At 34.1% G+C, this 13808-nt stretch overlaps 2 protein-coding genes across 7 annotated transcripts; one reads left to right on the top strand and one right to left on the bottom strand.

Annotated features, from left to right (window-relative positions):
• Window positions 1–530: 530 nt before the first annotated feature.
• On the top strand, window positions 531–7778 carry LOC108204427 (protein NETWORKED 4A). Of its 5 annotated transcripts, none has more exons than XM_017373851.2 (5): window positions 531–709; window positions 1030–1131; window positions 4229–4276; window positions 5204–5312; window positions 5940–7778. In XM_017373851.2, exons 3-5 carry the CDS (start codon window positions 4265–4267, stop codon window positions 7634–7636), a joined length of 1818 nt encoding a protein of 605 aa, XP_017229340.1. In that variant the 5' UTR covers window positions 531–709; window positions 1030–1131; window positions 4229–4264; the 3' UTR covers window positions 7637–7778. The 5 variants fall into 5 exon arrangements, with proteins under 5 accessions (XP_017229340.1, XP_063945272.1, XP_017229339.1 ...); XM_064089202.1 differs by having other exon boundaries at window positions 538–800; window positions 4229–4335; XM_017373850.2 differs by having other exon boundaries at window positions 538–800.
• A 1480-nt stretch (window positions 7779–9258) lies between these two features.
• LOC108204032 (uncharacterized) lies at window positions 9259–13461 on the bottom strand. Of its 2 annotated transcripts, none has more exons than XM_017373301.2 (8): window positions 12889–13461; window positions 12439–12653; window positions 12265–12335; window positions 12000–12162; window positions 10236–10425; window positions 9860–10018; window positions 9652–9740; window positions 9259–9516 (listed from the first exon to the last, which is right to left on the bottom strand). In XM_017373301.2, exons 1-8 carry the CDS (start codon window positions 13373–13375, stop codon window positions 9430–9432), a joined length of 1461 nt encoding a protein of 486 aa, XP_017228790.1. In that variant the 5' UTR covers window positions 13376–13461; the 3' UTR covers window positions 9259–9429. The 2 variants fall into 2 exon arrangements, with proteins under 2 accessions (XP_017228790.1, XP_063945288.1); XM_064089218.1 differs by having other exon boundaries at window positions 12439–12649; window positions 12885–13457.
• Between the last annotated feature and the right edge of the window lie 347 nt (window positions 13462–13808).

Raw genomic sequence — 13808 nt, forward strand, 5'->3', positions numbered from 1 at the left:
CGTAGTATCATCAAACACCAAAATCACCGCAACTTCAGCACTAAATTATATCTATATGTTTGTATCTATCTCAATGGGAACAAAATTCAGTTGTAGCAAACTATATTGATTTACATCGGGGCAGGTTGAGAGAAAGACGGAGGTAAGAGAAACGAGGAGAGAGAGAAAGTAGATCTGAGTAAAGAAAGAAAAATGGATTACTGTGTATGAGTTTTGTTATTTTTATATATGGTTTGTAGTTTGTATTTTAAGATTGGTTTGTATTTGAGCACTCCCCTATATATATATATTTATTAATATTCTACCGGATCGGGTCATTAACGGATCGGATCACCCTAAATCCATATCCGCTCCATTTATTATCGTATTTTTCTTATCGGATCAGATTTCGGATCGAATTTTTTTCCGATGAATCCATATCCGTTAAGAAGGTCCCGGATCGGATCGGAGCTCCGGTCCATTGACAGGCCCAGGTGCAAGCCTAGAAGGAAGATTTACGGAACGCGGTATTGATAATTAGGATTTAATAGGTGGAGACATTGACTTTTATTTTATTTATGGAGAGAGAGGAGAGATTAAACTAGATGTGATACAGACCTGCTAGAAAGGATACTACTGGATTCAAGGAACAAAAACTTAGTCGGCGGTTCTCCCTCTCCCTCTCCCTCTCTCCCCCTCGCCATCGCCCTCCCTCCTAGTTTAAATCATAGTATGTTTTTTGTGTGCCTGTGCTTATATGAATTCAAAGCCCCTGTGATCATATTTCATTTCAACTTAGGCGACGACAGTCTATCTTCAAGGTTTTGTAATTTGATTGTTCAAACGTAACAGAAACAAACAATCTCATTCTCAGATCAATTCTCCATCTCATCAATTATACTCTCCTTCCTTATCTTGCATACACTATTATTTTTGTTTGGGGTTGCACACAAAATCCCTTATTGTTGCTAATTTTATAATATTGTTTATGATCAAGGCACTAACAGCGGATCATATTGTAGTCTTGATAGTGTTTTTCTTGTGTGTCAGGTGATGCAATGGATTGCACATGCGGAGTAGCTCAACTTATCTCTTCAACAGCTTGTTGATAAACTAACCCAGCCTGGATATCTCATTAGTCTATCTCTTAAGGTCTCATTGCACCTTCCCCTCTAATTTCTTTTTTGTCTTTTCTCCCCCTCTCAGTTTACGTTTTTCTTTTGTATTTTTTATTGCATTTGTTCGATAAATTAATATCAATACCTCACATAGAATTCTTTGATAGACTTGGTCAAAGAGAGAGCAAGTACAAGTTGAAAAGAACTCTTGACATTTTCTAATATTCTCCACATTTTCCTCTCTGTTCTTTCCACCTAGGGGTGAAAACGAGTCGAATAGGTATGAACAATAGTATGGTCGGATTCGGCTCGAATTTATAGTTATTCGTTCGAATTCGGTCCGGATTCGAACTAAAATTATATAAGTTTGTTCATATTCGATTCGAGTTCGAATATCAATATTCGTATATGATCCGGCTCGGCTTGAACGGATGCTAAATTTCTCATTTTTATATATTCGTATTCGAATCCGTAGAAGATAATTAAGAAATTATGAATACTTAAATAATTATTTACTACTCCCTCCATCCCATTTTAAGTGTCCACTTTGCCAAAAAAAAATTCCCAAAATATGTGTCATACTCTTTAACCCATGCATTTTTTACTAGTTCCAATATGGTATTAATTACAACCAACTAGTTCCAATATGAAGAAAGGTCAAAAACATAGTAGAAGTGATGCTATAGGTAATTAATATTTATAAAAATCAAGACAAATAGGTGTGTGAAGATAATGGTAAAAACATTACATTAATTGTTTCTTAAGATGTGTGAAATTTGCAAAGTGGACACTTAAAATGGGATGGAGGGAGTATAACTAAAATGAAATCATTTGTAGAGTATTATATTAATATAAATATTATTTATATGATATATATGAGAAAAGTTCTATGGAGACTAATTTTTGTGGAGGCTTTAGAGACTTAATCACAGCCATCCATTTCTTACCCATCCAAGGGCTTGCAGATATTTGTCCTGCACATTTTTTTTCTCTCCCTATCCTGTCCTCCACTTCTAAATCGGTGAACAAGAAGCAGAAATTCTAAATTCTGCATAACATAAAATAATAATTCTATAATATTGGTGTTCAATCACCGAAATCCTAACAAATAAAAATAATAATTGCATACAAAATAAAGATGTAGTTGGACATTGTTATGATGGGCACTAAACTCATTGTCATTGTCCTGCAACGAATTGAATTTGTTGCAAAATAACACTTAAATATATCACAAATATGCTAGACAAATTATTAATATTATATTACTAGAAATGCGGGACAAAAATAGTGTGAGTTATAAAGATAGTTTTGAATTAAAACTGAAACAAGAAATACAGGACAAGAATATTAATAATACATTACTAGAAATGCAGGACAAGAATAATGTAAATTATTAATATTACATTACTAGAAATGCAAGACAAGAAATATTTAATCATGTCCATTAATTGTCATATTATTTTAACGGCAGATCTTGTAGTCTCTAAGGACTCCAATCTCCAAAGTTTTGGTCTCCATTGAGCTCAACTCTGATATATATTATACATAATAATATACATGATTTACGAATTCGATTCGAGTATCTTTATTGAATATGTATATTCGAGTACTCTTAATTTAATCGAACTACTCTATAAAAATATGTTCGAGTATCAGAATGGTAGGATCCGACTCGGTATTCGTTCGAAATATAAAACCGGATTCGAATTCTCTCATTTTTTAGACGAATACGAATTATCTTCGTTTTTAACGAATCGAATCCGAGTTCGAACCGAATTACTCGGATTCGTTTTCAGCCCTATTTCCACCTGGTTGGCGAAAATGACTTAGTCCCATTTCTTAAAATGCCCGTGATAATCAAGTGAATAAATATGTAGAGAGAATGAGGAACCTTGATCCCAGGCAACTTAAAATGACTTAAAATTATACTCCCTCCGTCTCTTAATACTTTTCCTGTTTATCTTTTTCACGTTTGTCAACACACATTTTTTATCGTTAATATCTTTAATTTTGTATTAGTATTAAATACAAAAATTTCACCGTATTAAAGTACTCATGAATATGAATTCAACAAGATCACTCATGATTATATTTAATCTTATATATTAGACGTAAATTAGTAATTTGTCTCATGTTATGAACAGTCCCGACATATCAAACGAGAAAAGAAAAAAGAGACGGAGGGATTAAAAGATTGTGCATATCAAAATAATATTATTGTGCATTACAATATGATAAATTTATATCATTTGAACATCTCATATAAAATAGGTGAATGTACAATTTTTCATGTAATATTTTTACCCAGGACTATGAGTTTATAACAATAAGATTACAATAAATCTTTGTCGTTGAATATGTAAAAGAAATAGTATTATTCTGAACATGATGCTCCACTACTTCTAAATATAATAAAAATTTTGTATCCAGTGTTATTTCTACGTAACGTTATCATTTGTGGGGTTAAATTATTAAAAGAAAGGAATAAAACACATGATTTGAGGTTCACTGATAGAGAACTTTTCTAGAGCGTGCTTCAAGAAACTCTAACGCTTCTATTGTCACTCCACTTACTCACCTTAAACTATCTATAGTCAGAGATGAAGCATTTCTAGCACCTCTTGTTTTCCCTCACAATTTTCTTGCTATTAAAAAATGATATATGCTGGTTTACCTGTCCAGGTATTTAATTGTACACAACTAAGGGTCTGTTTGTTTGCCAAAGCATAACTTCATTTTGGTAAACAGGGAAAAGTTTCTGGGAAAAATCATTTCTGGAATTTATAAATGTATATATATTATCTCTGACTATCACATAATAAAAATATGAGGAATACCAAGAAAATGTTCAGAAATTTTGGAATTCTTTTCCTCTTTTGAGAAGTGGAAGACATTTTCCCTAAAATTGTAAAGTTTTTAAAGGGAAATTTTCACCTCTAGAAAATATTCTATTTTCCCTAAACTGAACAGTCACATCGAAAGTAGGGAAATAACAGCTTTTCTTTGCAAATAACTTTCTTTCTTAGGTGAATATGTTCGGATAATGAAACCCTAAAGTTTGTCTAATTTGCAAGTTGGCCTAGAATTCATTATAATTTGAACTTTGTTTCTGACATAAATTATTTTTTCAGGAGCCTTCATCTGATCCACATTCAGAACTCCTTAAAATGACATCATCGGTAAGAAAGTGCACTACTTGGCTGGAAAAAAAATGTCCTGCCTGATTTCATATACACAGGTCACATGTATATTATACATATACAGATATGAGAACATTCATATTTCATATCAGTCGTAGGCTGCAGGATATTTGTATCATCAATTGGCCAAGTCCATTTCCTACCTTCCCATCTTGCTCTTTAATAATGATATGATGTGCAATTGTTATTATATTTCATTACAAACACAAGAAAGTAAGGAAAATATATTCCTCAAGTAAACAACACTATAAAAAAAAAAAAAGGAATATACATTCCTCAAACTATATAAACGTCAAGAAATAGCTTCCAGACAGTAGAAATCAGGAAACTGTCTTCCAGGAAGGTATTTATGAGAAACAAACGGAGCCAAGAAATTGAAATATTATTAGCTGATTGTAATTTCTCTTTTAAATTTGAAGCAAATGCTAGTAGCTCACAAGTCTCTACTGTTTGCTCTTTAAATTACCTGTCACATACTGTTTGTAAAGTCATCATCTCATGGACCACAGAGCAGTAGACATATTTTCTGTTTGGAGAAGTAAACGTAAAAACCTCTCTCTTATATATATATATTCTGTTTCAAGTCCTTTGCAATTTGATAAAGATCCCGAAGTTGCAATTAATTTGTTAGATGGAATCATGGAGAACGGAGAGCAAGGCAAGTGAGAACTTTTAGCTGAGCCATTAAGTCTTTACGTCATTATCCATTAAGTTTGCCCTTAACATACTCTATGGTACACATTTTTATGAAGAATTAGATTGTAAGCATTGCATGTTAATTTGGACAATAGGAGATAGTTTTACCACAGTCGATAGTCAGCTGTGTTTATATATTGTTCAAATTTTGTGTCACAAAACTGTTCTGAAGCCTTCGTTGGCACGCACGGAATTCGTTTTTTTATTCAGGCTGAACAAAATAGGATGAGAAGGACATTAACAAAAAAGTCGCATTCGTGGTGGTGGGATAGCCACATCAGCCCTAAAAATTCAAAATGGCTTGCAGATAATCTCGAGGGTAAGAAGCTAAGGTTTTCTTTTCTACTTATATTGTTTACTTTAAATGTAAAAGTTTCCTTGCAAATAAAATTGAAGATTGCATGTACTCCCTCTGTCCCCTTTTACATGCCCCTTTTGAAAAAATTACGCATCTTAAGAAAAAGTTTAGTTGAGTATTTGAGTTATTTGTATACCCTTATACTGAATTAAGTTGATTTATGTGTATATGTGTGGTAGTCAAACATGAAAACTTTTATTCAAAGGGTATTTTTTGGGAAAACATTCAAAAAATTGCTTTGAAAAGAGAAATGAGACAAGTATTTTGGGACAATTTTTTTTTTACTCAAAAAGGACATGTAAAAGGGGAAGGAGGGAGTAATATTCTTAATCATTTATCTTGAATGCTGGAAATTATTTAATATTGATAAATCTTGATCACTCCATCTATAGTATATCTACTTGATATCAATATCCATACAACAAAGAATCATGTTTGGGTTGTTATATGGTAAATGACTTTCTCATCTAATTTAAGAGTGCTTTTACTTTTTTTGCTGGTTAGCTATTCTACTGTAAATATTTGTGCATGTCATATTTCTTTTTGGTGGAACATGTCAAAATAAACTGACAAAAGGGTCTTCCACAGAGATGGACCAGAGTGTCAAGCAAATGTTGAAGCTTATTGAAGACGATGGAGACTCATTTGCTAAAAAAGCCGAGATGTATTATCAGAAGAGGCCAGAACTGATTGCGCATGTTGAGGAACTTTACCGAATGTATCGCTCATTAGCTGAGCGATATGATCATGTGACAGGAGAGCTGCGAAAGAGCATGCCTTCAGATCTTCAGATGCAAGGCTCAGGCATCTCTGATGTTGGTTTTGAACCTCCTTCAACATTGTCATCTACAGATCAGGGGTTGACTCGCCGTAAATCAGGTTCTCGAGCTGCTGGTTTTGAATATTTTCTTGGCACAGGTGGAAGCAGCTCAGATTTGTGCGACAAAGGAGAGGAATCGTCAACGCTGGATTCCGAGTCAGAATCAGACAATTCTTCAGTTAATAATTACTCAGGACAATCAACCAATGGTGATGACCAGGGCCTACGTAAGAAGGTTAGTGAATTGGAAGCTGAGCTTCGTGATCTGAAACAGAGACTTCGAGTGCAACAAGAAGAACATGTTGATGGATCTTTTAGGGTCACTAAAATTGGGAATTCTGAAGGTCTGTTTGCTCGACTTGCTGGATATGAAGATGAATTGAGTGCAGTGAATGCAAAGTTCCAGCTCGCCAATGAAGAGATTGCTAGGTTGCGGAATTTGCTGACTGAACCTGACGGAATGCAAGAAGGTGTTGAAATTAAAGGAGCAGGAACTGAAACTGAGGGAACGGGAGGGGCAGAATCTCAGCTTGTCAGGTTGGAAGGAGATGCTTCAGACCAAGAAGACAAGATCAGAGTACTTGAGAAAGAGTTGATAATTACAAGAGAAAAGGTTCATGATTCAGAGAAAGAACTTGCCTGTCTAAAGCATGAACTTGAGACTACTACGTCCTTGGCCCAACACTTGCATGATCAGCTTGGGTCAGCTAAGAAAGATGCCTCTATGTGGAAATCTAAGCTTGATAAAGAGAAGCGAGAAACTTCTAAGCTACATGACAGGATTGTCAGGTACAAAGCTAACCTGTCAGAACGTGATCAGGAAATCAGAGCACTTAAAGAAACAATTTATAATGCGAATAAGAGCTTATCTGAAGAGAACCTGCACCTGCAAGCACAGATGACGAAATTAATAAAGGAACACGCTTACCTAGAGGATAATCTGAAAGAGTGGGATCTGCGTTGCCAGTCTGCGGAGGAGGAGCTTAAACGATTGAAGGCTGGAAAAGCAGAAATGGAAGTTCTATTTAGAGCTGAAGTTGAGCAACTGAAGGCAAGAATTTCTGAAAGAGAAGACTGCATGGAAGAATTGAACAGAAGTGTGGAGGTTCTTACATTAGAATACAACAAGGTGATGATGGAGATGGCTGAAGGGAATGTCAAGATTTCTAAACTCACTGCAGACATAAGTTCCAAGGATGATCAAATCGAGCAAATGAGCAAGCATTTGCATGAATTACACATTGAACATGTCGAGCTGATTGCTGAAACTGAGAGGGCACATTCAGGAGTTACAGCGTTGAAGCAAGAGCTTGAGAGAAAAGAAGTCGTCATCATGCAAAGAGCTGAAGAGAAACGAGAGGTTATCCGGCAGCTGTGTTTCTCACTTGAGCATTACAGGAATGGTTACCATCAGCTTCGCCAAGCTTTTGTAGGACAGAAGAGGCTTCCGGTTATAGCTTCATAGTTTGTTTGTTATTACTCTAGTTTTACATGCATGCTGCTTTGCGTTTAAAGAATGCTGGAGGTTCAGAACGTGGTCTTTTGTATTTTCACAACCACAACAGATATCACTCGGATATAATCTAATAAAGTTTCCTATGAATTTATCCTGCGTGAGTTCCTTTAGGTGGGGTTATAACCAAATTCCAATGCAGGAAATCTGTCGAAGCACCTGCACCAAGATTTCTATTTTATAACTTGTCGCGTTGATATTTTCGTAGTCTGCCCGTTTGGTAACCAGTAAATGAGACTGGGGATTGGCTCCCCGCGAGGCCTTGAAGCGTGATGAACCACTAGTTCCATTTGAGCTTCTTATTACTACTCCAAAGGTAACATACTTGGTTGACATATTTTAACTGTAGATTAATATCAACACTCTTTAGAACTCTAATAAAATATCATGACACTTTCAATTTTTTCAGAACAATAAATACCAAATTAGGGTTCACACAGACGGTTCGTTGTGAATTGTGATCAGTTTACAAGTACAAATTGGGTTCGTTGTGAATTAACCGTTTACAAGTACAAATTGGGAAACCCCGTTGACTAGGTTGAAAATAATCCCAGAGTATTTCTGATTAAAATTCGGGTTTCACTTGTTAGAAACAAATATCATCTTTTTTCATATAAAAAGCTAGTGATTTCAAACCTCATTTTATAACTCTAACTAATATACATTATATTCAATAATATATATCGTATTATAATTATATAAACATTATAGAAAACTAGTGATTCCAAAACTTATTTTATAACTCAAACTAATATACATTATACTTAGAACTCGAATCCGAATTTATTCTAGACGAACCGCATCAAATATGAATATTGATAGGCAAACAAATTATTACGAGCGAAATAATAAAATGTTAATTTAAATATGAACTAAATCTAAATGAGTAATATAAATTAGAGAAAAATCTAATCATGATTTTGAAAATTCAAAGAGTTTTCTAAGTATTGTGAATATTTTTTTTCCGAGAATACTGAATTTGAGGGACAAGAAGAAAATCTTCCGGAAGTGGATATCAATATTTTTAGGACAAATATTAATATAGAGTGAATAAATCCTTCTTTGATAAAATATCTCGAGGGTTGAAGAATTTATTAATTTTTGAAGGATTTAAAATTATTTATTCCGGAAGAAAATAAAATATTTAAATATAAAATAAATTATTTTAAATATAAATTTGTGAGACTTAAAAATATTAAATCTTGGAAATCCTTTTTTCACTTTTCATATAATTTAATGTTTGAATAGAAAGACAATATAATTCTATAGTATACATGGTCCCCACTTTTAAAACAAATACATTTTAATACATAGCAACAATAAATAATTTTAAACTAACTTGCAAAAGAAAAACTATACATTCTTGATTAATCAAATAAATTAATGTCATATATAAAAAAATTTCTAAGTGAATTAAAATTTAATATTTATCACAAATATCATATATATATCGAAGAAATCCTTTCACATTACTTTTAGATATCTACTTCTTTATATTAAAAAAAAAAACTACGGACAAAAAGAGCCAATAAAATAACTGTAATGATTATAATACCTTCATTTAACAAAAAAAATAACAAAAATGTAATTATTTTATAATAAATATTAAAATTCAATTAAATTTTATTGTTACATGGAGTTCAACCCCGTACTCAAACAATTATTCCAAAAAGCTACGCATTACTATCACTAGGCCGTCCAAACCATGTTAATTTGGGTTTTCTGCATAACCCAAATTAACAACTTCAACTTTGCACTACATATGGTTTATGATCAACTTTCAGATGATTTCCTAGCACCATATCAGTTATCATTTCAGCAGTTCCCATCGCCTAACAAAAAGATTGCAGATACATCAGATCAAAAAATATTCGTTACAGATTAAACATACAAATATTAAACACATTATTCTCTAACACTCAATTTCAGTAGCAATGTAGCACTGAAAAGAAATGGCGAGCTATTACCAAAGTGAGCCCCTCTCCTTCATGTCCAGCCGCAACAAATACATTCGACAAACCAGGAACTGGGCCTATTACTGGCTTCCCATCGGGCACTGAACAGTATACAATAATATAAGATCAAAAAAAGCCAAGTAACAAAACATGATTTCCAGTTATACTAATATTCTATATCCACCGTAAATAATTATATATCTTTCCCTTGCACACTTACTGTAAGGTCTTAATCCTACTCGTACGTTCCGCCTTTCACTAAGACTTTTAAGAGAAAGTTCTTGTAAACAAGGAAAAAACACCCCTGCTCGCTCCCATATGCAATTGATGATGGACTCGTCCACATCTGTGTTGAACCCAAGTATTTGCCTGCTACTTCCTGTATACACATGAACCATTCTGAAGCATGTCAGTTCCACAATACAATCACTGAAGGCAGTCCACAAATCCGAAAATAAGAGAGATACAGAAAACAGTGTAATTTAGTTATTAATATAATGTACTCGCAAGAAAGTACAATAAAGAATCAAACATAGGCAAAAAACCAGATAAAGATACCGAAGAAAACAAAGGCAGCCTAACTATGCAATACGTACCAAGTATAAGATTTCCCATTGTATCCATTGTGGCTGTCATCGAAATAGACGTGAATTCTGCATGGTTCACAGATAATGGACCAGAAACAGCGGATTCTAAGGTTGCATTTTGGTGACCGACATAACCGGCCTCCATAAGACCATGGTTCAGCTTGAAAAAATCGAAGTTTTTTATCACAAGCAAGTGCCCCTATAACACATATCATATGCCTGGGAATTTGAGATACACAGCAACATGACAATTGACAACAAAGTATTGAGAGTGAGTTATCGTAAGAACATTAAGATTAGTAATTACCTCTTGACAAATTTTAATTTCTACTTCATTGCTCAAGGGATGTGACACAGGCTGTTAATCTATTTAATATATCGAAAATCTAATAGTAAGGCTACAAATAAGGTGAACAAAACCACACAGCAGTGGTTATTCAAGAGTGAGCAGATATAAGCACACACGTACTGATATACATAAAGGTTTTTTGTGTTCCTAATTCCTATATAAGCCATGGCAATGACCCAAGGTCATAATTTATTACCAAAAGTCTAATATGTTGTCATGCTCTCTAGAAGGGATCACTGAGACTATAAGATTTATATATTGTATGTTAGGCATAAACTTTAATGGTATTCTGATGCTTCAGTGCAACTACTAAGAAGCATAAATCTATAGGCTAACTTTAGAGCATTGGTGCAATCTATACTATACTATTAAAGTCGAAATATTAAAATTTTTGATATGTTAGTCGGTTTGTCGGTATTTGGGTCGGTTTACGGGTCTTTTTTTTTTTTGCTAAGCGTTTAACGGGTCTTTTGGATTATAACTAAAAACCAATTATACATCTTCACTATAAAATATCTCTTCGGCCTATATATTTGTAAGTCCTATGAAGGAAACTTATTTAGCATACCCAATAAACTATATTAACCCCAACATGCCTATTAATTATTTAAAACCTATTTTAATTAAAAGACACATATTATTCTAACATAAATGTATTTTTGAAATTAAATTAAATAATATATATACAATATAAGAACAAATATTATAAGTCACCCGTGCAATGCGCGTGCTATAAGCTAGTAGAGTATTAACTATTAAAGTGCTTAGCAAAAAAATAAATAACTAGCATACTAGATTACAGTATAAGAACAACTCTAACCCAACACTATAACAACTATGATAATGTAACTTAGAGTGTAAACCAAATCCAGTGCAACACAAAAATAGTGTAGAACTTACACCAAATGGATAGTCTGACACCAAATTTGGTGTCAAAAGTACATTTGGTGTAATCTTTGCACCAAATTTGGTGTCTTTCATAATTCTAATAATGCCCTTGCTTTTTGTTAATATAACAAATTTGTTCCCCTTATATCATAGAAAGATCCTTTTAGTGTAAATAATTGTGTCAAAGACAAATTTATTCCCTTTATGTTATAGAAAGATTCCTTTTAGTGTAAATTATAGTGCCAATGGGTTGGAATGCAGTTTATAAATGATGTGATTTTGACACTAGAATAGTGTATATGCAAAATCAAAATATCAGTTTGCCATTATAAACATTTGAAGTGACTCTGCTTCAGTTTGTGACCTGTTTAGCTTCAGGCAGAATGCTTTAACACGAATTCACACAGTGAAAGACAAGCTTATCCAGGCATTATTACATATACCTGCCATCGAAATTCTCAAACAACGGTGTAACCATGAATATGTAACCGTGAAGTGTCAAAGAAAATACGGTGAAAAAGCCTCGAGATTCTGACCTTTCGTGGTTTTACAGGAAATGACAATTCCACTCCCAAGTCACGAATCAAATTAGGCATCAATGACCCTGTCCAGCAACCAGTTGCAATCACCACAGCCTTCTTACTAAACAAAGTATTCTTAGAAGTCTGCACAGCTGTAATCTCTCCTCTGCTACCGGATCTGAACATACATGTCAACAAATACATTAGTAATTATTTTGCCCTCAGAACATCTTTTACAATAGACTTCACAATTTGTGTTTGATCCGAATTGGTAATTAACCTTAGCAAACACTTCACAGGCTCATGATAATACTCTCTGTATCTTCCTGCAGTTGTGTACTGTCTGTTAATCTAAATTGGTATGTATACTATGTCAGTAGATGCATGACAGCAATTTCAATAACGTTGATAAAAACGGAAGTGTGCAGTTGGATCAAAAAAATATTTAAATGACCTTCTCAATATAAGCAACTGTTTGTCGAGCATCCAATTGGTAATCATCTGGTAGAAAGGCCGCCCCACCTTCTTTTTCAAGCGCAAGCGCAGGTTCTTGTACTAGCAGCTCAGTGGCTGACAAGAACTGCGCCTTCAACCCAGCCTTGGACAGCTCATCCACCCTCTGTTTTAAGATGACTGATTCTTGAGCAGTTTTACCAACTAACAAGCTCCCTGTTAGTTGAAGCAGATATCAATCTTTAAAAAAAATTGAAAACGTGAAGGGTGGATATTATTATAATTGTAAAAAGTAAATAGTGAAGTAACTTTTTTTTTTTGACAATATCTGTTCTAATACTTCTCGAGACGAGAATCGAGACAACAAAGGACAAATCCATCACTTGGGCTATTCAATCGTACTCAACAGTGAAGTAAGTTTGTGTAATAGAGATGAGATATTCCAACTTGCCAGTCTTGTTCCAGCCAAGTAAGTGCAGAGGATCAAGGCCTTGGTGTGTCATAGTTTGTGCAAACTCCTCCCAGAGAAGACGGCTTCGACTTGCTAGCTCCCACTTTTGAGTACCAGGTGTCTTGTGTACCATCCATATGTAACCCTGTCCTGCACCGGTGGCGCCGGCGCAAGGGACAGCGGCGTCTACCACAGCAACGGACAGATCGGAGTGAAGCAGGAGCTGGTGAGCTATAGTCAATCCGATGATTCCAGCACCAACTATTACCACGTCGTACGAGTTGAAAGCCGAAACAACAGCAAGTGAACCGGATTGTCGTGGCCTGTATCTTGTTTTCGAACAAAATGTCAAACTAGTTGACGGGGGCAGACGATTAAACAACGACGATTGGTTCCAAATACTAGAGAACGATGACCCAAATCGGTTATTATCATTGTTATTAGTAGTATATTTTATTAGACTCTGAGAAATCAGGGCAGCAGCCATTTTTACTTCTTTGCAACTCACTCTCACTCGCTACTAGTAAGTAGTGTCTCTCATCTTTCATCTTAGAGCCGGAAGCCGCCCCCTCTATGTTATTATTTCTTTTTTATAAAATGTGGAGAAAATAAACTTTTTATTCCCCAAATATTTATCTTAATTCTTAAATTATAATAATGGATCTTTATGTATATATATAAAATTTTTAATTAACTCATTTATAACTGTCACCCAAAGTTTTGTACGCGATTACCGACTTCAAAGTTTGGTTTATAATTTTTTTAAATTAATTTCAAAATCTATTTTGTAAATTCATTATCCTAAATGAAATTTCTTAATTTCTCTAAATTTGAAAATCCTAAGTTCTTTCTAGGCTGTTTTACTTTGCTTAAATTTCTAAGTTTTTTTTTCCCAATTTATGCTTAAACTAGTGAAAAAA

Source organism: Daucus carota, chromosome 1 (assembly GCF_001625215.2).
Source record: "Daucus carota subsp. sativus chromosome 1, DH1 v3.0, whole genome shotgun sequence".
Lineage (NCBI taxonomy): Eukaryota > Viridiplantae > Streptophyta > Magnoliopsida > Apiales > Apiaceae > Daucus > Daucus carota.

Excerpts from the sequence above, each read along its gene's own strand:
- LOC108204032 (XM_017373301.2), bottom strand. The coding sequence starts at position 13,375 with ATGGCTGCTGCCCTGATTTCTCAGAGTCTAATAAAATATACTACTAAT. Across the intron at positions 10,019-10,235 it reads AATGGGAAATCTTATACTTG|GAAGTAGCAGGCAAATACTT; the intron begins GTACGTATTGCA and ends ATGTGTATACAG. Across the intron at positions 9,741-9,859 it reads AGTAGGATTAAGACCTTACA|TGCCCGATGGGAAGCCAGTA; the intron begins GTAAGTGTGCAA and ends TATACTGTTCAG.
- LOC108204427 (XM_064089202.1), top strand. The coding sequence starts at position 4,309 with ATGTCCTGCCTGATTTCATATACACAG. Across the intron at positions 4,336-5,203 it reads GCCTGATTTCATATACACAG|GCTGAACAAAATAGGATGAG; the intron begins GTCACATGTATA and ends TTTTTTATTCAG. Across the intron at positions 5,313-5,939 it reads GCTTGCAGATAATCTCGAGG|AGATGGACCAGAGTGTCAAG; the intron begins GTAAGAAGCTAA and ends GGTCTTCCACAG.